At 34.7% G+C, this 25208-nt stretch overlaps 1 protein-coding gene across 1 annotated transcript; it reads left to right on the forward strand.

The window, feature by feature from the left end:
• Nucleotides 1–15685: 15685 nt before the first annotated feature.
• On the forward strand, nt 15686–24552 carry LOC136823706 (uncharacterized). Its single transcript, XM_067079873.1, has 8 exons — nt 15686–15888; nt 16155–16223; nt 16475–16524; nt 16859–17108; nt 18704–18840; nt 22365–23023; nt 23393–23433; nt 23598–24552. Exons 1-8 carry the CDS (start codon nt 15766–15768, stop codon nt 23700–23702), a joined length of 1434 nt encoding a protein of 477 aa, XP_066935974.1. The 5' UTR covers nt 15686–15765; the 3' UTR covers nt 23703–24552.
• The last annotated feature ends 656 nt before the right edge of the window (nt 24553–25208 follow it).

Genomic DNA, 25208 nt, shown 5'->3' on the forward strand with positions numbered 1-25208 from the left:
GGCCTGGGGACGAGTTTTTCACCAAAACGAGGCTGGCAGCTTGGAGACTTTAAAAACGGTCCGATTTGGCTGAAATTTGGCACAGGTTTGAGGAACTTTCTCCTAAGTTATTTATTTTGAAAGGCTCTTAGGACGAGGACACTATTCTAACGCACATAAAAAATGAAAAAATTAAGATAAAAACACCCCCAGGTATTCACCCAAGGAACAAGTGTACCAAATTTCAGCCAAAACGGACAAAGTATATTTGCTACCTAATACTAAATATTTGAAATGTTACAATTGGGCCTTCTAATAACGGGAAAATCTGAAGTTGAGCCCAGTGCGGTGCGCACGTTCGACTATATTATAGCGTAGAATTAATATCTCTATTTTTTCGCATTAGCAATCTCATGGTGATAAAGGAAATTTGCGATTAAAGTCTGTCCAGATATAATTGGCAGTGGAAACAAGAATGCGTGTAACTTTTAATGATGAAATATAATTCCAAATTTTTTTTTGCTTGTTTTAGAGAATCAAAAGCGCTATATTTGAATGTATTTTTTGTTGAAAATTCGCGAGTTTTAGCAGTTAAATTTGCGATTGCAAAAATTGAGTTCTTTTTCTTTTTATGCTATAACGTTCATTTTTAAACTTGTGGTAGTTTAACCTTAGGTAAAGAAGGTTGTTGAATTTCAAGGCAAACGGAAAAGTCCTTCGGAAGATATGGGACCAAGGGGTAGCACTTTTTGTAAAATATCAAATCTCCAAATTTTTACTAAAAACGGGGGTTATGTTATCTTTTTTTGAACATTCAATTAAAAGTTGGAAAGTGTTGCTGCATTGGCGTTATTGGTATCATTGATCATTTCGAAACAAAGTGAATGCACAATTTGATTGTTTTTATTGAAACGATAAGCACATTGAACTTACATTGGCTGCGTTTAGACCAGCTGGCATTTGTAATTTGGCATTTGCTCATGAGGGATTCGATTTTAATAGCTTTTCCATTGTATTTTCTGTCATGGCATTTAAGGAATCGTCTTTTTAGAGTCATTACTGAAAAGGTGATTCCCTCAAGTTAAACTTTGACAGATCAAACAATGAAAAGCATGGAATTTCTCAAAAACTGCAGTCATTAAGACTAAAACTTTTTGCCGTAGGGCTAGGCTATGGCAAATCTTGCAAATTTTACAATCTATAGAAAGAACTGAATAAAAAACGTGCAAATACTTTAAAAAATCAAAAATGTCATTTTTTCTCTTTGTTTTGGTTCTTTTGTTTGATTTGAAATGCCAGAAAAGGGGATTCCTTTGCTCAAAATGGCATTTCAAATGCCAACGAAATGCCAACACGCTGGCATCATTAGGCATTTGACAAACCGAACAATTGCGCGGAACAATAGAATTCAAAAGAATACTGCAAGCAATTACAAATGCCAGGCTGGTCTAAACGCAGCCACTGCCTTTGTTGTTTTTAAGTAATTATAGAACTTTGCTACTTCCCAAAACACTTTGCACAGTTTGACAATGAGGTCATTATCGTAAAAAGATCGTAAAATGTGTTATAATATATGATTGAAAAACTGTTTTATCATCACTACCCCCGTTTTTTATTAAATATTTGGAGATTTGATGGGGTATTTCGGATCCCATATCTTCCGAACGACTTATCCGTTTGCCTTGAAATTTAACAATCTTCTTGACCTAAGGTTGAACTACCACTGGTGTAAAAATGACCGTTGTAGCATAAAAAGAAAAAAAGCTCAATTTTTGCAATCGCAAATTAAACCGCTAAAACTCGCGAGCTTTTCAACAAAAAATACATTCAAATATAGCGCTTTTGATTTTCTAAAAGAAGCAAAAACATTTTTTGCAATTATATCGGACTATCAAAAGTTACAGGCATTCTTGTTTCCACTGCCAATTATATCTGGATACACTTTTGGCTAAGAATATTAAGAAGGTTGTCAAATTTCTAGGCAAACGGTAGACGATGTTATCGTCCGTTACAGTGATAGTAAAGGCGGGAAAAAAATGGCGGTATGGCGTTATGGCGGTATACGGGAAAAAATCGGCGGGAGAGTTTCGAAGAAACGGACGATACCAATTATTTTTGATCTTAAAACCATGTATATTATATACCAATCGATCAGAAATTTTATGCTGATTAAGAAAAAGGTCAATATTATGGTCTGAAAATTTTTCTATCTTGAGCTATGAAGTACTTTCGTTTTCAAAACTTAGAAAACGAAAGTACTTCGTATCTCTTGATAGCGATATTTTCAGACCATGGTTTTGACCTTTTTCTCAACCAGCATAAAATTTCTGATCGATTGGTATATAATATACATGGTTTTAAGATCAAAAAATATTTTTCTTAGGGTAACAGAGCCTAGGACCCCATGTGACGAAAGAAAATTTTGAATCCGCCATTATGGATTTCTAAATTCATGTAGAAAAAAATTTTTTCCTGAATCTTATTATTTGGAACGTAGACAAGACCCTCGGAAAATTTCAAGTAAATCAAGTAAGCCAATCAAATGTTACAGCCACGCAAATTTGGAACCAAAAGTAATCATTTCAAAAAATCGAAATCGAAAGTGCTTCATATCTTTAGATAGCGAAATTTTCAGACCATGGTTTTGGCCTTTTTCTTAATCAGCATAAAATTTGTGATTGATTGGTATATAATATGTCTATGTTTGAAGTCAAAAAAAAACTTTTTTTCAAGCAAGAGGGCTAAAAAGGGTTGAAAATCTAAAATCCGCCATTATGGAAATTTGAGCCTGATCCAAATAACGCCACACACGTTTTCTGACTCTTCAAGGACTATACTTTCATGATCAAAAGAAAAAATGACTATACGCCAATGTGCATGCGGGACACAACTCAGCTCCTAGAGTAAAGTGAAAAAAAAGCATGTTGCTTGAAAATGATTAACAGATGATATTTGTCTTTTTTGCTGACCAACCATTTTTTCAAACCCGAGACTTTTCCGACCATTTTAAACTGACCATCAAAGATTTTTCCAACCGCCGTATACGGAAAAAATACGCTGTGGCGCGGCGGTTAACCTCCAAGCAGCTCTTCGTGCTCCACTCATTCCACGCATGCGCTCTAAAGGGAATGGTTCTGCAAGAAGACCTGCGAAGGTTCTCGGGTTTTCTTTGATGGCCGACACTCTGAAATTTCAGAGTACTTTTCACGATTCAATCGCGGCATTCGCATAAAATTTATCGATTTGCTCGGGCCGTCTTTGGATGCGTGGGCTAAACAAAACCGATTCTACTGCGACCGTGGCGTTTCTGTTCCGAACCAAATCCAAGATGGCGCCTGAAATTTACGTTTTGGGTCTTGGTAAATGTTTTGAATTTTTTATGGATTTTGAGACTTATAAAGGAAAGTTCAATGTTTCAAATGTTGTTTATTTATTTTAGTGTAGCTCTGAAATACACCCACAGAAGTGGCTGCTCATACTTATTGACCTGAAAGCTTTGAAAGACTGTTTTGAAAGTTGTATTTTGTACAACTGATTTTGTTGGATGTTTTCTTATTTTTGTTCAAGATGAAGGCTCAAACACCAACCAAATTATTACAGGTATGTTCTCTTATGTAATGATTACTTCTCTCTTGCTATCTGCTTGATTATTAGGAGGAATGAAGAATTTTATCAGAACAATTATAACTTAACTTGTGCGAAATGTCTGTCAGGCATTCAACCGACAAAGAATTTGATTCAAGCACTAAGAGGTTGACTAGTTTAGGCTATCTTTGTGTTGTTGGATATTTGGATACTCTTTTTGGATAAAATATTGGTGAAATTTTATGTTTGTTGAGCTTTTTTAAGCGGTGTTTCGATAATCAGTTTTTTGGGTTGATACTTTTTGCAATCAGACTTCAAAAAACTTTCATGAGAACTTTTTAATAGATTTGGAAGATAAACAAATACCAACTCTAAGTTCTGGAAATTATTTTTTGGCTTGAAAAGGTCTCAAAACTCCAAATTAAATGATATTATTTATGATTTTGTAGCCATGATATGTTCAGGTGCTCAAAGGGCATTCCAACAGGAAAAAAGTTAGTATTTTTGACAGGTGAAGATTCCGATTGTTCCATGTACAATTGCCTGTTATCATCTGAAAAAATTCTTGGAAAATATTCAATTTTTCAAAAGATACAGAGGTTTTTGCTACTTATTTCTTACAAAAAATTGTTTCCTATAAAATGATAAATAAATCTTGAAAACTGCGGGCCAATCGGATACCGGTATCTGGTCACGTGTCATAGTTTTTCCCAGACCCCGCCGAACGCGGTTTTGTAAAATTCCGCTGGAGAAACTTTTCAGATCATCATATGCCTTAGCAATACGCCTTTTCGGGGTTCACGACGCCATTTTGTAAGCGGAGCAAATCTAATGGCGGGAGTGCAGTCGGCCTCAACCAGAGACTCATTTCGGAAAGCCGTAAGCTACGATCTCGGACTATTATCGAGTTGTACCCGACTGAGACAGAGAAAAACAAGCCCCTTGGGGTGATTCCACCAGCACTCCCTCGTTGTGTCTACACAAAAAGTAAACAAACCTTTAAAAATTCGATTAAAACTCATCCTCAAACAGTCAAGATATAAGTTTCCACTTAGGACTAAATCTATCACGGATGTTACTACACAAAATCTAAATATTTCTCTTCTTTAGTTTACCAAGAGTCCTCTATTCTTCATTGCCTGATTGTTCACATCTAAAAACAATGCTGTGAATGGGGTCTTTCTATATAATCATATCAAAGAAAACAGGAATCAAACAAAAGGAGTCTCCTAAAGAATTGTTCTGATTCTTTTTTTTCTAGGTATTTTCCATTGGAAATTCCCATGCATGCATCAAAGCAATAATAAATAATGGAACACACTTTTGCTAATTATACACCAGTTTGTTATTGTTTTGTTAGATGGACAGAGTTTTTTATATATTCAACATGAATTTGTGGCTAACAAAAATATCTCTAGCTAAATAATGCCATTAGCTCAATAAAAAAAATATGAAAAATAAGATCTATTAATTAGGAGAACAATGGCTGTAGTTGTAATTTGATGATATATTTGAAATTCAACTAAAAGGAAGAATAAGTTAAGTTTGAGTATATTCAGAAGTAAATTTTTGTAAGAAAAAAAACACTTTTATAAAGTCTTTAAGCAGCTGTTGTGAGAGCAAATTCATCCGTACATAATCCATAATTTTACACCGTTGACTGTCTATAAAATATGGTTTTTTCAACGGATAGCCCATTCACGAAATCTTGATGATTATACACAACACATTCTAAGATATAGTTTATATTCAAAAATTGCCCAAGCATTGTATATAACAGCAGTGTATCATATCATGAACCCATCGGTTGATCTTTGACGAACAGGTGACAGGTTCAAAATCAGGAGTATTCCAACAAAAATGTGTCCTGCAAAATTTGTCTGTGTTGCCACTTGTAGCATAATTCTATCAAAAGAATAGTATACATCCAATATTCAAATTTCCTTTGAGAGTAATTTGTCTGCCATTAAAAGCACTTCCTCTTTTGTTACTACAAAATTTAACATCAACCATCAACAAGGCCAAATAAATAACAGCTTGTTTTCTCTCTACCATGCTTGCTAATTCAGCTAAATTTATTCATTCTGTCATTTGTTGTTTTTTTCTAAATTAAGTAAAAGTGTGAAACCATTCTGATCTGCTGATACTGTTCATACACATACAGACATATGACACATATGGGCATAATGGAATCTCTTCAGAACCACACTTGTAAGGGTTGGATTTTTGTTATTAGAAAAAAGGATCCCCATCCCTAGCACCAAATTCTTCTAAAACCTTTTAACAAATTTCTATTTCTATTTGGTTGAGTTGCAGGAGGCTTTAAGGCCCATTTTCACAACTATATAGACGCTTTCAATTAGCACCCAATCAGCACCTTGAACTGACTACCTGATTCCCCTCACATGGCATGGGTTGGCCTGGGCAATGCGAAGCTAGCTGCGAAGGTTCATTCACTTGCCAAGTGAACCGCTGCAAGCAAGTGGGAATCGAACCTCAGTCGCCTCTGTACAGCAACCAAGATCAACGACCACTATACCACAGTGCCTTAGTGTATATCTACTAGTGTATATTCCAATAGAGCAAAAGGTATAAAAAATATATCTGAGAAAAGCATATATCTATGACCACACAGAAAAGAAGGTTGTACCTGCCTAACTAACCAGTAGCAGTACATAATAACTGTAAAAAGACGATGGTAAAGCAGTAATTAAACCCTTTTATGGTAATTTAGTGAACAAATACAAAAAGACAGCCTTCTCTTTCCATTTTCCATCCACCAAGAAATTGCAGGAAATTGCAAATAGTTGTTAGAAAGGGGATTCTTTTTTGTTTACAAAGGAATCTCCACCGGCCTCTGCCCCTCTACGGCCATTTTTTGCTCCGTCTGCAAAATGGCGTCGCGAACTCCGAAATGGCGTATGGTGATCGGTTATGAGATTACGCGGCGGTGGGTGGTCAATATTATGGCGGTGGAAAGTAAACCGATTAGAACAAACCGGGTTTTGTTTATTTTCCCCGATTAAAAATTGTTTACTTCCCGCAGCTAAGTAACCCCAGTCAAGCCAAATGAATGGTTGTCTAAAAAAAATCAGGGAAGACACTTGGGAAACAAACTTTTGAAGATAATGAACAAGAGCAGGAAGAAAGGGCAAGTGAAAAAGATCATGTTGAAGTTTTTTTTCTTTTTATTTTTAAATTCTGAGCTGTTCCTGTTTGCCAGCTGGAATTTCTGAGCTGTTCCCGAAATCAGCCAGAAATTTGGAGCTGTTCCTGTTTTTTGCCAGCTGGAAAATAAAAGCTGTTAGGCGAGATCAATTTAATTTGTTGTTCTACGCGCAGATCGTTAGCAAAATGTGGGTCAAGAATTCACTTTTTTTTTGCGCATTTCCAGCTGGAAATATTGAGCTGTTCCCCAGTTTGCAGAGTATGGCAGAAATCATCGAGATCTCGGGGGCAGAGTGAGTGTGTATCAGTTTCAAGGGCAAGGGCAAATTTTTGATAATTTTCTGGTCCTGAGGGGCAAAATCACTGAAAATTGGCCAATTTTGTTACTTTTTCTGTTGTTTTTTTTATCAGCCTTTCTGGGTGGGTACACACTGGTACACAAAGTTTAAGGGCAGGATTTCAATGGTATAATTTTTCCTTGAGGGGAAGCAGCCATGACATGCTCTGAAAACTGGGCTGTTCCCATAATATTACGCAATCTCAGCTGGAAAAATCAAGCTGTTCCCATAATATTGCGCAATTCCAGCTGGCAAATGGGAACAGCTATTTTGAAAAAAATATACACTCCACGTTTACATAAGCTTTTCCCAGAAAATAAGAAACTTTTTTCATAAACCTTGAGCTGTTCCGGACAAAATACTATTTTGCAGCTGGAAATTTCGAGCTGTTCCTGGGAGACTTGAGGACTTCCATTTTTTTTTTAATTCTCCTGGCTGGAAAATGACAGCTATTTGACGATTTTGCGTCGGTGGCTGCTTCTGGATGAATCCAATTGACTAAATTTATTTCGAAATGGCAGATCAAAAGAAAATGAAAAAGCATGACGTCTTTTGTATCCAGTGTGCTTCAAAACTCAACAGGCTGGAAACGTGCCATCTTTGACATTTTCTGGTTTAAAAAAAAAAGGAAAAGCAAAGAACTGCTTTTTTTTTCTTCAAAAACTAACATGAATTCGCGCCACAAGGCTACAAAAGAGGATTCCCTGAGTAACATCTGGAATCACGTAACAGTTTTTGGGAACGCGACAGTTTTTTGGAATGAGCAAGAACGCAACAATTTTTGGGAACGTGACACTTTTTTGGAATGAGCATGAACGCAGCAGTTTTTGGGAATGCAACACTTTTTGAGAACGGGACAGTTTGATTTGAAAGAAATCTCAACAAACAGCTTGAAAGAAATCTCAACAGTTTTCAAAAGAAATTGCACGCTGACCCTTCTCGGCTTTCATATTTACAATCAACTGCTCTAACTTAGGACTATATTATGACAAAACATGGGACGGCAATTCGGCCACCATTTCACCGAACCTCCAAAGTCATTTGATTTGATTTAATGAACGGCGTATTAAATATACACGGTTTCTCTTTCGCACCGAGTAGGCTTTTAAATCAAACTATGAAAAAAATCTGTAGTGGAACACAGGCAAATCTCTGGAAAGAAGAAGACCAAATTAGTGGCAAAACAATGGAGCGTTTGACGTCACTCGCGCGGCAAGTTACACGCTTGTTATTTATTAATCCCATCAGCTTATAGGCGGTTAGGCGGCGAACATTCTCTAATTCTCCAATCGACGTCCGGTCATTTTGAATGAAAACAAAAAAATTAAAAAGATTGTGCTATCAGTGAAAGTTATCGTGACATGTTATGACAGAAAGTATGATTGATAAACTTGGTGGAGTTATCAAAACAAATTTGTTGTCAAAGAGATTTAACAGTAAGTGAAAATACAGGCCAGATATCAACAGTCCCATGTTTCGACCAATCGTCCCAAGTTAGAGCAGTTGATGGTAACCAAGCAAAGATATGAAGCAAGGATTTCAGTAGCCTGGATCTAGACCATAAAACTATATTTCACCAGGGGATGTCAACCAAACCCTATCGAACCGATTTTCTTAAAATCAAACTCAATCGAACTTATGTATTCGGTTGATCGAGGAGTGTTCAAGTAGTATCTTGGTGCTTTTCTGGAATCATTCAGCTATTTTTCTCGGTTATACTAGCAAAGGTGTTGCAAAAATGGACCAGAAAAAGGCAAGACGTTTATTGAATGAATGTCTAACTACGATCGAACTTATCAAGCTATAATTGAATCACGATCGAACATTAACAGATCAATTGAACAGTCATTGAACTATACCAAAATTTCTTGGTTTGATTACTGTTCGATTTGGTTTGGTAATTGAACACCTATTGTTCAATTAAGTTTGATTAGTTCGTTAATCAAACGGTTCAATTGACATCCCCGGATTTCACCTTCTAGTTTTTTTATAATCTTATCTCTTGTTTGTGTTTTGGTCCAACTAGCTCGTCTGCAGGGATATTTGTCCCTGCATAGAGTCCCCTGCCCAGTTGGTGACCAGTCTAGAAAAAACACTTTAACTGTATTCATAAAATACTTAGCCAGAGTGTCAAACATGGTGTCCAACCTCTGTTCAGCGATTTTTCACTAAACTTATACAAACGCCTGATTGCAAACAACTCTCATTACAGTACAGCTTGTTTTATCGCATCCAATCAGACTCTAATATTTTCTCTCGCAATAGTCATTTGGGAGAAAGCTTCAGTCTATTGAATAACAAATTACTCCAGCAAGTACAAAGCAGGATAAATTATCTTGTACCTAGGTAACAGCTGTGTTGTAAAAGGCAAATCAATTATATGACATTATCATTATAAAAATTTCTGCTGGAGTAAAAGTTATTTAAAAGACTGTCGTGTTCTCCCAAACAAATATCGAACCGACACTTTGTTGTTTCTGTTTGTTTTGATAAAATAACACATTCCAAACAAAGAGAAAAGTTTGTCATTTTAATTGCTCTTGGGAATAATGTAGATGTTATTATTTTTGCCTGTTTGATAACAAAATATTTTTATTGCCTTGGGTATCCAAAAAGTCTTCCGCAAAGACGATCATGTTGTTACCGAGTTTGTTTGCAACTAAGCAAATAGTATACATCTTTTTATAGTCAAAATTATACTATTAGCTTAGAACCTTGGCTATAAAAAACGAGTATGTTAGAAATCATTTCCATAAAAATCAGCCCACTTTGACAGCTCCAATGCAAAGTTTCTAGCTCTGGTTTGAAATAATAAAGGAAACCGGTATGTTGAATCTCCAAGAAATAAAATTTAAAACCTTATTATTTACAAAAACCTTATAATAGTGTGGCTTCATAACATCTTGAGAATATAATAGAAGGGCGTGTGGTGTTATCTGGCTCTCTCACCAAAGCAAAGTATAGTAGAAAGAGTCAAGTCCAGATCCTCTTCCTTGGATAAATTAAGAATATATCCAGTGAAATCTTAAAGAGTTACCTCAATGAGATACAGCCAATGGCTACAGTCTAAGCCTAAAGTCGAATCTCCAATGCAGGATTTGAAGCCACTCTACACAAGTCATGCAGCCTGTGTGGTTTTCATACTAATGCTATATTAGAAGTAACCACCAGATTTCGAAAAATTTGAAACACGAAATAAAGAAAATTTTATAGTTAATCTGTAATTTGAAATATGGACCACATCTTGTAAAGGGACCATTTGCCTGGAGAAGGTTGAAGATTCCTCTGTAACCTTTTCCTCATTGGTCTACTTCTTCTACTCCTTCCCAATTGAGAGTAACTCCAGTTCAGATTTTGAGGGATCTCAGGGCAATGATAGAATTTCAAGGGATCTAAAAATAAACTCAAAGTTTTTGGTTAAAATTTTATATGGGCTTATTCAAGACAATAAGAATGGGGTGTGCAATAAAATAACTAAAAAGTCACATTAAATAACTTTTAAAATCACTGTGATGATTTTGATCAAAATACTTTTTCAAATGAAGTGTCTTTGCAAGTATTGGGATTTTGTTTTGATAACAAACCTAAAAACGAAATTCATTAGAGCCATTCATTAGCCATTCATTAGAATAAAATCGAAAACTATCAGGACCCCGGCTATCCTGCACTGATTCATTATGAAGATTAAATTTTCTTGCATTAAATGAAACAAGAACTTTTCTTTCTCACTATAAAGTAGTCAAATATGAAATAAACTACTTCTACTATCTATTTACAATAAGCTAAGCTAAATCTTGAGCCTGTCATTTTGAATATTTTTGTGTGAAAAACAGAGAAAAGTAATGGAAAAATAGTGATCTCTGGCAATTTCGTCCGATAAAAAATTAAGTTTCAAAACTCTATTCGTAATTGAGGTTTTTGCTATTATATCGGCCATACAAAAGTGCTTTAATTTTGACTGAGAAACCCTTCTTTCTTGATCATAACTAGACCTGTGACTTTCACTGAGATCCTAGGCGAAGTCTTGTTTTATTTCTCGACTCGAAACGATTCATGTGATTAGAAGGAAACAATCATAAAGCCACAGAACAGAAAAAAGACCTCATGTGTGATCAAAATTAATGTAGATTTAAGCTTGCTTTCAAGGACGATTGTTTTTTGCTTAGTTTGTATTTTTTTGTATTACATTGATTTTTAAATTTGGTTTTCATTTATGAAAATGTTTATGTTTGTTTTTTCGATACTTTTCTTACATTTTCTACCTTTTCTCTAACTCTATTGTTCTTTAACTTAAATTTTGCATGAGGCTTAGTAGAATAGTTCTTTTATGTAAAAAGCAATGGTAGGAGACTATTTTTTCCTTCTTATTTCTCTGTATTTGCATACATAGCTTTTAATGCCAGCTTCAAATTTCTGCATTGGATTATGTATTTCATATTTCATTTTCATCAAAACAAGTTAACTTCATGTGTGGGGTTGCATATTTGCATATATTTGATGTTTGTTGTGAAGTTTTGTATTTTGATACAATGCAATTTTATTTAGTTTTTTTTTAGAATTCACAACCTCATTTTTTTCGATGTTTATTGAGTAAAAGAAGAAAAGAAATTTTTATCTTCTTGCCCAAATCTTTCAAAATGAAAGAAGGAAGGAATCGGTAAATTTGTTACTGACCGTTACTGACTATCCCCTGTATTCTAAAGAAGTCGAAATGTCGAAGGAAGTTAATCTTTTTGCAAACAGATTTTTGATCAGAAATCGTAAATATTTTATTAGTCAGAAGCTTCTTTTAAAAGAATTGCTAATTTTATGTATCTTTTCAAACAGCGCTGGTTCGGCTCCAAATCTTTGTAACCCTAGTGTTTTTTTCTCTGGTTTACATAATCATCACTCTTAGCCAAGCAATTTTCACCTATTCTTGATTCTTACTTCGATATCTTTTTCCCATCGATGGCTGTTATGAGCATTGAGCAAGAAGCATAAGCGAGTGTCGAGCTTGCTTATCTATACCAGTCAGTAATTTTGAAATACTAAGTTTCCTTCAAATATAAAGGAGATATGAATATATTGACAAAATAATTTGTTTTTAACTGTAGACACCGTTTTTCATCTTTTCGTTTCATGTTTTTGTCAAAGTATACTCTCATTCATGAGCGATTGCATAATTCACATAGAGAAAGACTTTTCCTGGATTTGGGATGTTATTGTTATTATGTATGTTATAGTTTTTCGATTATTGTTGAAAATACTGCGTAGGTATACTGTAAAGAGTCTTTTTTTTAAAGCGGTAAAATCTTTATTTAACTGATAATTTTAGCAGTACGTTGTCTAATGTGACAAAACCGGTATTTGTTTGTGTAGGCGAAACTTTTTTCAGTCAATCCCCCCTTTCAACCTATATAAAAATAATTTTTTATTAACTCTTTGACCTCTAACTGAGTTTGTGAAAACTTTTTTGAGAGGTTGTGTTTCGAGGTTTTTTATTGAATAATTAATTTTTTCATTGACCAAAAATACTTTGTGGGAATGTCTTAACTTTTCCAACCAATTCATATCATTCTTTCTCAAACTTGGATCTAGCTGGCTGAAGAAAATAGGTTGACTTTTTTCTTTATTTTTTAACAAAATTTTTTTTAAACTGTTTTTTAACAAAATTTTTTTTAAACTGTTTTTTTTGTTCAAAATTTTTATATTTCATTCCTTCTTGGTGTTGATGACGTCAAAGTAGGACGTCGATTACATTCATCCTCTACTCACCTCCCACTTTCACAATGATACTTACATGTTTAAAAGGGAACATAAAAAAGCCTTCAGATGTTCTTAAATTTTTGAGTTTTAAGCTTAAAGCTTTTCTTAACCTATGTTCTAATTTTCACCATTTTGTGAGTATTTTTGTCCATTTTCTTAAAAAATCGGGTGTTTTAGGATCCTTAATGCCTTAAAATGTTCTTAACTTGTTCTTAATACTTCGGCCATCGAAGCCTTTTGTTATTTTATACTTTTTTTCTTATAAACGACGTGTTTTAGACTTTTTCTCAGATCAGTTAGGGAAAAAAATACTAAAGATACGAAAGGGCAATTAATAAATACTGAACTTTAGCTGTCAAGAAGTTGAATTAGAGGGATATTGAATTGAAACGATTGAAAGTAAGATTTATCAGCCTTAAAGATCAAGGTTCTTATGAGAAGATTGAAGGCAATGTAAGTCATTTAGCATTCAGTTTATTTTTCATAAGTTTTCTTTTTTTATATCAGTTTTCTGTTTGTTATTTTTGGTCATATCCATTATCAACCAGTACAATAGAAGAAGGCCCTTTTATTCAATCGTGGAGCAAGGGAAAATTTAGGCTAAATCTTCAATTTTGCTGTAGTGAGGATGATTCCCTTGAGGTTGAAATGGAAACGAAGAAGCAGAAGCTTCTAGAGCTTTATGAAAGGAAGGATTTATTTAGCTAAAAGATATATCGTACCTAGAACAAAATATTCGATTAAGTTTACACTCACAATATTTTATGAAGCTTTGACCAAGTACAATTTTTTATTTTATCATTATCATTTACAATAATTTGAAGTTTTGATCAAATTTCTTTGTTTCTAAACTTCATCGATCATTAGGCCTTCATGAGCGCAAGGATTACTATTTTACCTTAGTGGATAAAATGATATCCAAAATTCTTTGCTTTTACAGTGAATCATTTAAAGATTCCAGCTTTTCACCGTTAATTTCAAATTTTCACGGTTAACTTCTCGATTTTTTTCTATTACTTTCCTCAAATACGCTATTCCAGCAATAATTTTCAGTTCGAATTCACTTAACTTAAATTTATTTGGATCCACGTATTTCCTTCATTTTTGACTGAGATTATAAAGTTTTTTTCTTCCCCTTCCTTATCGGGGATTCAGTTATTTTTCAAGGTTAAAAAGTTTTCAAATGGTAGTTTGAAACTAGTATCTAACTTATCTTTTTTCTTGGAAGTTAAAATAATTTTTTTCTCAAAATGCTCCCATTAAATTTCATTTCTAACTTAAGATTTTTTCTTTTTCTTTTTCTCGATAATTTTTGAAATTAGTCCAAAAAGGCAGATACATCTGCAAAATGAAATATAATTTGATTTTTTCTTAGAAAATTGAATTTTTAAATTTTAGATTGTATTTTTATCACCCAAAAAAACAACCCTAGTTCCTCACCTCTATTAAATTTTTAATGTTTTTTTCTTTAGTATTCATGATAACCAATTTTTGTCTTGAAGTCAAGGTGATGTCAAAAGGTCTCACAAACTTCACCACATGCAATTTTGGTTTTTATTTGAAAACATTTCTCCGGTTTTGGTTTACATTCTTCATAATTTGTTATCAAATACTCTTCAGTGCTCAAAGTTACTTTGTCTCAGACGAGTTATCATTCCATGGAGTCAAAGATATTATATTTGATATTTTGATAAGTTTCTCATAAAAACGGGGAAATTTGATTTTGAGAGCTGACCATTTTTTTCAAAGATTCAGTCACGTGTCATAATATGGACGGTTGTCGTCTGAAAAATGCTCAAAGATGGTGGAAAAAATTCAAGAAAATAATCAAAAATCACCATCAATAAACGACTTTTGCAGCCTGTCAAAGTGCATCATAAATGAAGAAAACGCACTAAAAGATACCCTACAATGCAGGAAGTGCCACCGTTTAGTCCATTATCTTTGTACAGAACTGCCACTTTACCAGATCCAGATATGCTTGTCATACAAATCAAGAAGTTTCCAGTGTCAAAACTATACCAAAATCGTTCCACAGGTAATGGAAAGATATAATTCAAATGAATCATCAAAAATTGAAGGATTCAAAAACGAAATCAAAGCTTGTGAGAATATAATGAAAAGGCAAGACGAAGAAATAAACCATTTGAAAGCACAAGACGTCAATGTTATGGTCAACGAAATGAAAGAAACTATCGACAGCAGAATAACCACGCTTGAAAAGAAGATTGAAAGCATCATCGAAAAGAAAGAAGAGAAAAGACCACCAATGAGCTACGCTAAAATCACATCCAAACACATCGAGAAAAACATTGGAGATGCGATTCGAAAAGAAAAACAGGAGGAGCAGCTGATTCGATCTACAGCACGCAACCTAATTTTTCATGGGATTGATGAATCGACAGATGAAACTGAAGAAGAAACAAAAATCGAGGACGAAGAATTTATCCATGACAAAATTATTGGTCAGCGGCTCCATCTGAGGAATATAAAGATTACCGAGACGCAGCCGATCGGGAAATTCACGAAAGAAAGAGACGATAAAGCGAGATACCGACCAATTAAAGTCACATTTACGAACGAAGAGGACAAGAACACAGTGTTGCAAGCAATAACAAAAGAAAAAGGCTTTCCTTACCGAGTGACAGAGGATTTGACCAAAAATGAAAGACAAATAATTAAAGAATGGTGTAAGGAAGCCGAAAAAATGAATGCTAAAATCAAGGAAGACAACACAAAATGGAAAGTCCGGGGGAGCCCGCGAAAAAAACTCTATTTCAAAAAGATCATTGTAAAAAGTACGAGCGGTTTATAGAGGCCCATGTGTCTTCACGGTGGCCTGCAAACCTGTAAAGCTTTATTATTATTATTATTATATTTTATCTTGTTTTCAGAATAAAAATAATTAAAAGTGGTGGTTAAAATTTTGGCAAAAACGGTTTCTAAAATGGCGAAAGGCAGTAACTATAATTTTCACATCCACGACAAGTTCTTGCCACCACGGAACACACAATTCGCTAGACATTATATACTGAAGAAACAACGAGAACAAACGCTTAAAATGCGCCAGGTAGGCAAAATTTTCATCTTTAAACAGGATTCTTTTACTTTGCGATGTTTGTGTAGTATACGATTCATTTCAAATGATAGATTTGACACATAATAATGATGTCAATGGGTAATGAGCAACGCTTCCTGTCTAATTTATGTAAGGCCCGAACCAACAACCTTCCGATCGGGAGTCAAGCCCGTTACCAGTCTACCACAACTACCTGGTAATGAATGGTTTTGTGGAAATTTTCTTTTTGTTATAAATAAAGCATTTTTTTATTTAAGGTGAATTTGGTAGCATACGATGTTTCAATGGTGAAGTCAGCCCCTAGTCCAACCTACTGCTTCTCAAAGGTGCCTATTATGTGGTTCACTATTTAGTCGATTTTTCCAAAACCAAAAGTTATAGAGAAAATTGTTCGATTTACGTAGCTTGGTGATGGTTCAATGTATAGCTTTTAGGTAACAGGGTCTCTCCTCAGTGAACAGTTATTTCGAGAACAAACTCGCGCACTTTCCTTTGGTTTGATACTGTTATTTATACATTGTCGGCCAGGATAACAAGCATCGGCTGCAAACATTGATTTTCTTTTCCGTTCTTTTAGAGTTGCCAATGTTCAAGGGGATCACCTCTCTCCGAACCAGATATTCCAGCGTAAGTTTTCTTGAGTTTAGATTCCAAAACAAATAGGTCCTATTATTAATTACAAGTAAGATTCGTCGCTCAATTTAGGAAAAATATAGGCCCCCTCCTTACACACATTCATTTTCTCGGTCGAGCTTTGAAAATCTCCAAGCAAATTCAAGCAAAATTTTGCGTCGATGCAACGAATTCCCCAATTTTTTGCCCAATTTCAGCTTGTGTTTTACTTTAAAGGCTTTTTGTTGACCGAAAAAATTAGGTTGATTAGGTTGAGTAAAGACCCTTAAAGACTTATTTTAAGAAACTGGCTAGCTACTGGTATTTGATTCCCTTATGCATTTTCAAGGTTGCGTTTACCGAAGGCACAACGTAGCCCGTACGCTGAATGCAATTCATATCGCCACTATACACATACGTACCTACATCGAAAACCAAGAGCCGCCAGTAGCAACACAGCGAGATATCAAAGAGGGTTAGTTAACTATCAAAATTATACATCACGCCAGACGAGACAGATTTCTCCAACTACACCTCATTCGACCAGCTATAATTTGGATTACCGAGGGCTGAAACAATGCTACCGGAAAATATGCAACGTAAGTTTGTAGAGTTTTAAACCCATAGAAAAGTAATTAGAAGCAAAGTAACTTGAGAAGTCTCCTAAAAAATCATTTAACTTATGGAGAGTTGATTGGCCATTTACTTGCGGACTGCTTAAGAAAATCTTCCTACCCATTAAAGTGTTAGCGAGTTTATGTGTTTGTGCTTTTGAGGACGGTAAAGTGTCTGAAGCGATTTGGAATAACCTTCAGTTCTGCCCCGCAAAATCGAGGACGGTAAAATTGCTGATTTACCATCGTCCTCAGCTGGTTAGGATCTAGTAAAATTAGAACCTTACCGTCTCCGTCGCAGAAAAACACATATACATAAACTCGGTATTATTCATATGGAGACAGGACCGGACACGGAAAGAAATAAAACGCTTATACGATTTTACACGGGTCGGAACGGCTTTATTTAATTTATTTCAAACTTCTAATGCAGATGATAGAATATTCCTATTTATAAGATTTACGATGGATGTAATCATTCAATTGTTTTCAGATTTATTGTTTGTGTTTCATAGTTCCATTTTTGGGCCTGCCTGGAGGTCCTATAAATTAACCTTTGTCCGTTCGTCCGTTCGTATGTTACCAGCTTTTCTCGAGATTGGCTCATTAGTTTTTTCTAATTTTTGGCCTAAAGGTGCAAAATAGTAATGCGTAAAATGTGACGGAGCCCAACATTACAAAAAATAGTTCTAATTTCATACAGTAACTCAAGTGGATTAATTTTAGCGGAAATTGAATTTGGGAAATTTCGGCAAATTAAATCCCCGCTAAAATTTTCTTTGTGATTCGCTCGCCAAAATTTAGCAATAAGACAATTTTATGACAGTTATCACTTGTGCGTTGATTTCATGCATTTTCCATGATTTTTTGTTTCTCCAATTTCCAAACTCGGCAAATTAAATCCCTGTCAAAAATCATTTTTTGGCCATTCGTTAAATTAGATCCACGCAAAAAGTTTTATCCACTTGAGGTAATTTTGAAAGTATCCCCGAAAATACACACCTCCGAATATTTTGAGGAATGAGCAAGGCTGGCCCCGTAAAATTTTCTTTCGGGCTTTTTATGAGGATCAGAACTTTGTGTTGCTTTGCCACCTCGATTTTATCGCAGCATCTTTGCGCAGTACCATCCGAATTTTTGTAACTTTAGCGCGCTGGTATGTTGAGAAAATTTTTGTGAAAATGAACCCAAACGCACAAATGTGTTAACAATGATAATGCCCGATGATATTTAGCGTTTTTGATTTTCAATTGAACTAATTATTCTAGTATCTGGAATTCCTCAGAACTCAGAAATTGCCGGAAGAGCTGAAGATCACTAGGAAACCGTCCGCTCGTCCGTTCTTTTTTTCACGATCTTTTCCATTATCGCTTTTAACTACAGTCGACTTTTCATAACTTGAACCTCTCAACTCAATTATCTCCATAAACTCGAACGATTTTTCCGGTCTCTTGAGGAGATTCTTAGGCTATTCTGTCTCTCTATGACTCGAATTTCCGTAACTCGAACGATTACTGACTACTTGCTCTAACTTTAATCATCAGGTAGGTCTAATCAGCGTTTCGGCTTGTTTTCTTTAGGATGATGTCGAATCATTCAAATTGCTACTGAAGAACCAAGAGCGTTTTGGAAAACCAAAAATTCCTTTGTCAGCAAAGCACCACAGTGATAGGGTAGTCATTCACAACAATAACAACGGTTCATTCCCCCCAAAAAAGTGAGTCATTAAAAGTTTTCTTTCTTCTGTTCGCCTCTGATTACTACTCTGACCACGCGTTTAATCTCTAGGGTTTTCTCACCGTTTTTTTCTACAGACTTTCTTTCTTTCTTTAAGAACAACAAAAAATTTGATTCTCATAAATTCTTTTAATATTCTTGTTCATTATTTGGTGGTTTTTAAGAAAAATAAAGTAAAAGACCTTTTCAGCCCAACTTGAGCCCAATCAATTTATAAAAATTACTTGAAAAAATTTTTACAAGTAAAAAAAAACTTTATTTCCGTATGATTTCGTAAGCATTAGTGAGACTAGCTATTTTTATGTTGTTTTCGAATCTTCCCACAAAGCCTGTAAAACAAGAGGTTTAGTCTTGTCATGTACTTTATTTATTTTCTAATCAACTGATGAATGCGAAAGCAAGAAACTTTAAGTATTGAAAAGAAATACAACGTTTCTTAATCTTTATGTACTTTATATGTGTGTATATTTTTAGAGGTGAACAATTTTTGTCAAAACCTAAGCCCATTTACAGACAGATTCCTCTATACGAATGTACGAAAATAAATTTTGGACGGATCATCTCTTCTCATTTTTTCTTTCAATGTTTTTTTCACATAAAAACAAATACCCTTTCATTATAGATCTATAAAAATTGTGACAAATACTCTTTGACTATGTTTTGTGTTCTAGTCTAGTGCTAGTGCCTGAATGATCAAATGGTAGCATCGGGTAGCATACTCTATGAAAATAATTGGACATTATGATTCGTATTTTTCTTTGAATAGAAGACGGTTTTACATTACATGGCTTTACACTTCATGGCGAATTTCTTATGTTCTATATAACCATAGTATAAGAAAGCTGCGGCTGGAATATCTACCGCATTGTCGTTTCAGTTAATTGCTGTTCCATCTCTGTCTCCGAGCTTTATAAGAACATCAAGATGCTCAGTTTATCATTGGTAGATAGTTTTTGAAAATTTTCTCTTACTTTCCTTCACAAAAAGTCTTTTTGTTGCTAGATATCTTTGAATCTGTACCCAATAGAACACTTGAACTAATTTTGGACATATTTTAGGGGTATTTTGTGGAAACAATAGTTTTTCGCCAAAATTGAAATTATAAGAACTATATTCAAGATGACAGCTTTCTTGTCAGTTTGAATGATAAATTTTGAAGGTGCTGGCTTGAAACTTTCACAGTATTATCTAGATGTACTTTTTCATTGATTTCTAAAAAGATTTCACTAAAATATTGCGAAGGCACTCGAGGCACTTTGTTTACTTTTGAGTTCTTTCAGCCCAGCCATTTTGTGCTTGTTTAAATTTCTTATTGTTGATCTTTCCTTTACGATGATTTTATAATGCAAGTGTATTATCAAGGGTATATCATTAATGTCTAAAACACACTGAGAAGTAAGTATTAACGACAAACCAATAAAATTTACCATTAAAGATGCTACATTACTGATCTCTTGATAAAAAAACAGTCATCAAATACGACAGAGATAGAACAACAGAAGTTCAGATGTTATCATTCCAGCCGCGGCTTTCTTATACTATGATATAACCCATCATCTAGATTTTGATGTATAATGGAATCAACTTCATTTCTGCCAAGACTTTACTCTTAGGTGCCAAATAAACGGGGCCCCACGCTTGTTAATTTTTCGATTTTTTTCCAACCCCCCCCCCCGGACCTTATTAGGACCCCCCCCCTAGGACCCCCCCCCCCCCCGTTTTGACCCTTTTTAGGGGTTTTTAAAGGTCCATTTTCCAACCCCCCCCCCGGTAATTAGGCCCCCCCCCGTTTATTTAATTTGAAAATTTTTCCAACCCCCCCCCCCCCCCCCTCCGTTTATTTGGCACCTAAGAGTAACGATTAAAATGTCCTTTTTCAACTTAAAGGATCTATTCTAAGGTTATCTGGTACCAGATTTGGAAATATGCTACGGCGCACGCTTTGCCTCTGAAGGTCGGGCATATTTCATCATCTGGAAGGTTAGGGTTATAGAAGTTTACTTGACCGGAGGGGAGGCCCGAAATCTTCGAGTTAGCAATTTTCGAGTTAGCAATTTTCGAGTTAGCTAAATTATGACGTCATAAAAGTGCAAATTATGACGTCACTCGAATTTCTTTCATTTATAAGTTTTCGAGTTAGCTATCTCGATATTTTCTGTGGAAAACGTTTCTAGTTAACTAACTAAGAAATTCTTAAAATTATTTTTGGAAAGATTTTGGAGATGTCACTGGGAAACGCCTGTGAAAAGACTGGAGATTCTCTGGGTTTTTCATTTATGTTAGTTCAAGATGAAGTGGTTAATAATTTTCGAATGCAAATTTAATTTACGCTTTCGTAATATTGATATAGCTAGTTTAAAGCGCCAATCAAATCTGAAAAAAGTAATTCATAGCCAATTTATTTGTAAAAAACTTGTGAGAAACTTGTTCTCATTCAACGATTCGAATTTTTTTGGTCTCAATTAACGTATAAGCAAAAATGTCAATCGAATTTCATAGTTTTCAGGATTTTAAAAGTGATTTCTTCAATGTGCTGTAAAATTACAAAATTGGGCTGTTCTGTTGGCACACAAAATGTGAAGTTAATCGTAAATAAGATACAAACTACCTATACAGAACCTTAGCCAAGTTGTTTGAGCTTGTTTAAGTTGAGATTAAGCAATATCTTCATCTTTCTAAAGACAAACTTGTCTGTTTGTACCGCTGATAGAGACTTTGACTGTGTCGGTTATGTTCGGTTGGCTGGCCCTCAACAGTCATTTTAAGGATAGTACCAAGATTATACCAACATAAAAGTTACTGAAAAACATAAGGAATATACCTGTTATTGTTTCTTTATAGTCTTCGAGTTTGGCTATAGAGTTAGTTTTTGCATTCCGACGCAGCAGAAGTTTTCATGCTAAATTTCTGTTCAGTTGGGTTGAACAGAATTATTTCAGCAAGCGCAGAGATGACCATTAAACCGGATTGTTGTCGGTACATCAAAGGGTGACTTTAGCCTTTAGCCTAGGCGCCTCCAATCCGCCATCGGAATATCAGATAAATTCTAAGGCTTCTCTATCAGCAACGTCAGGATGTAAGTTAAGACAAAGGGAAAAAGCAGTACCGTGTTCCTATCATTATTTCTCAATTTAAAGGATTTTAGGTATGACGATTCGAAGACAAAAATTATCCATTGTTTTACTCCAGGACCTCACGAAAATCAGTGATTTAGAATGGAATTTTCAACAATTTAATACCGAAACATGACATTTTAATGTAAATTTTAAACATTATGTACTAATTTAAAGCATAAGTAAATTGGCCTCTGGCGGAATAAGGGCCGGTGTAAAAGGGGCCGGCGGTAAATTAGGGCCGGCGTAAAAAGGACCAATTAGGTATTTGAAAGCTCTTACAATTGTCAATGATAGGTGTGAGAGAGGATGTTCATTATGAAGTCACAATGCAACTTTGAACACTTCCTTTGGTCTACCTCTGTTAGTTACTTCGTTATCTCTCTTTTAGAGCACCATTTGTTCCACAAACATTCTTAAGGGGACAAAAAAAGAAGATAAGCGTATCTCCATCTCACATGGATAAACTACTGACCCATAAGAGCAGCAAAAGCAGTTCACCAGTTGAAGCTAAACCTGCAAAGGAAAAACCAAGTCCTACTCAAAACAAACAAACGCCAATTCCACAAGAAGAGAAATTACCGAAAATAACAGAACCAACAGTCATGATTAGTTTACCGAGCACCGTTTCGTCACCCGTGGCAACAACCACAACGACAGCAGCCGATTCGACGACGATGTCACGTGACGAGTTCATTAGTATCAATGAATCGATGCTGGAAGATGATTTGATGGCAGTCCCGTCAGCTGAAGGATTACTTCTATCTCGTTCGTCCTCTTCTGTTTCGAACATTATCGAAGACATGATAAAAGACCATAAAATTAAAACTGAAAATGATGACGAGAACGTCGCGGTAGCAGGCGATGGAAACGGACATAATCAACACACGGTGTCTGATGAAAAAGAGGCGACATCGGTTTCTGTAGAAAAGCCTATTGTTAGTGATGCAGATATTGTTGAGAAAGGACTTTTCGCGTCTCAAGAGATTGGCTTTCAAGTCATGGATGAAAATGGTGAAGAAGAGAAGAATATCATCTGGCATGATCCAGGTATGATTGAACGTTGAGCTTCTCAGGCTTTTGCTCATATGTTATTTCGATTCGCAAATCTCCATAAATACTTCCCATATTGGTTCATTTTGCTTCAGATTCGAACGCCGTAACGCGTGAATATTTTCTAAATTGGAATTCTTGAAATTACCCTTGACCTTTTTAAATCGAATTGTTAAAGATGGGATAGACCATGAGTAAAATTGCGCTTGGTCTTATATCTACCTTTGGAAATTTACCCTTTTTGCTAAATTAAAAAAAAAATCTTTTGGAGCACGTCATTGAAAACTGCAAAATAATGCTTAAAATAAATTGAATTAAATTGGGGCATCTCCTTTCTTAATAATGGCATTTATTCATCTTTTTCAGAACAAGAACAAAAAGATCAAGAACAATCGGAAGCTATTCTGGTGAGTTTATTCAACAGTATCCTGGCAAATAGAGAACAGGTTTTCTTAAACTCGAAAATAGACAAAATCGTAATTTTCATAGTAAAAATACCTCTTATCAGACAATCAGACACCTAAAGAATATGATAATTACTAAAGCATACCTTAAATCTTTTTTACCATAGAATTCATCAAAGAAACTTGCAGCCAGAAGAAAATCTGAAATTAAACAACTATTGGAAGAATACTCAACGATAGCCCATGAACTTGATCAAATGACTGTTAATTAGTGATTGGTGTGTTTCTCTTGTAATTCTGTAGGGTGTAGTATTGACTCTATCTATCGAAATATTAGAAGATCAATAGAGTTCAAGCTACCTTTTAAGACCATGAGAACAACCCAAGTTCAATATTCTACACCTTTTTTCTCGTAGACCACGCGTAGCATTCTCGCATCACTTTTTGAGTTAATAACTAATGGACACGAGACAATTTTTTGTGACCGCTATCAGACATATGAAAACTGAAGTAAAGGTGCAGGAAACGAGTTTAATACTTTACCATTTCAATGCTTGTACAGTTGGTAAAGTTAAATATGGTTCGTTGTATGAATTTTCATAATGTACAATGTATAGTTTTCTTACCCGGGGTACCATAGCAAAAGAAGTAGGCGAATTTTTCAGGACAGGATAAATTATTGGAAAAAGTTACAAATGGTAGCATTTTTGTCCCATTCATACTTTAATTGCAGATTTAGGAAAATGAGTCAAACGGAGAGTTTGTCTTTTTTACCGTAAATACGGTAGTACCCCGGGTTTAATCGATTATGAGACTAATACTACCCAAGCTTCTGTTTTTTGCCGATTTAGACGATTCAGACTAAGCAGATAGTGATAATAATCTGGATTTCCACTACACAATTTGAATACAATGAGCTGGAACTGGAAAAATTGAAAGTAAGGTATTATCTATCAGCAAAGGAAATTGTTGTTAGTAAGATATGAAAAAATTGTATTATTGTAAAATGTACACTTTTCTATCTATGTAGATTAATTTTGCAGCATGTCTTATAAGTGTTTTATTTATTATAAATTTTTTTACAAGTTTAAAATATAAAGAAATTAATAAGAAAAATGACAATATTTCTATTCTAGTCGAATCTAGTTACATCCCAGGTTTCTGATTTCTGAAATGCTAGGACTTCACATACCGAAATTATTAAAAGCATGGAGGTAATAAAAATATAGATGGAGAGTCAATGCCTTTTGTTCTTCTTATTCTTATTTATCATCGGAAGCAAACAGCTGTTTGGTTGCTTTGGGAATAAGATGATTAATTTTGGGTATACTCGTGGGAATATTTAAGATGAATGAAAAGACATTACATTTTTAACAAGTATATTGAAATATAATAGACTTGTCATGAAAAATTAAAAAAACTTCACATAATAAGCACAATACTCCAAACTTCTAGGGGATGCTGCCCATAAAGCCATCGATAGATTTAAAAAAGAATTACGTGTTACGATTAGGAACCTTGTATCGATCATTTTGTCAGAGTATGAAAACCGCTGCCCACTTAGACGTGAAGATTTTAAGATAAGAAACTTTCAATGATAATATGATGCAACTCTCAATGTTAACAAAATGCCGGCCCAAAAATGTGTCCTTATGAAATTAATATACTCTTTTAGTCTTACATCAGTTGAAACTATTTCGAATTCCATTTTTAACAAGGATTTTCGGCAAAATTAAGTTTTTCAAAATCAACCAAGCAGTCTCTTTCTGTTCTTATAA

The sequence above is a fragment of the Clytia hemisphaerica genome, unplaced genomic scaffold (genome assembly GCF_902728285.1).
Source record: "Clytia hemisphaerica strain Z4C2 unplaced genomic scaffold, Clytia hemisphaerica genome assembly, whole genome shotgun sequence".
NCBI lineage: Eukaryota > Metazoa > Cnidaria > Hydrozoa > Leptothecata > Clytiidae > Clytia > Clytia hemisphaerica.

What these genes read in the sequence shown, in the direction of transcription:
- LOC136823706 (XM_067079873.1), top strand. Translation starts at nt 15,766, where the DNA reads ATGGCGAAAGGCAGTAACTATAATTTTCACATCCACGACAAGTTCTTG. An exon ending in AAACGCTTAAAATGCGCCAG is followed by an intron (nt 15,889 to 16,154) that starts GTAGGCAAAATT and finishes TTTTTATTTAAG; the next exon opens with GTGAATTTGGTAGCATACGA. An exon ending in GGTTCATTCCCCCCAAAAAA is followed by an intron (nt 18,841 to 22,364) that starts GTGAGTCATTAA and finishes TCTCTCTTTTAG; the next exon opens with AGCACCATTTGTTCCACAAA.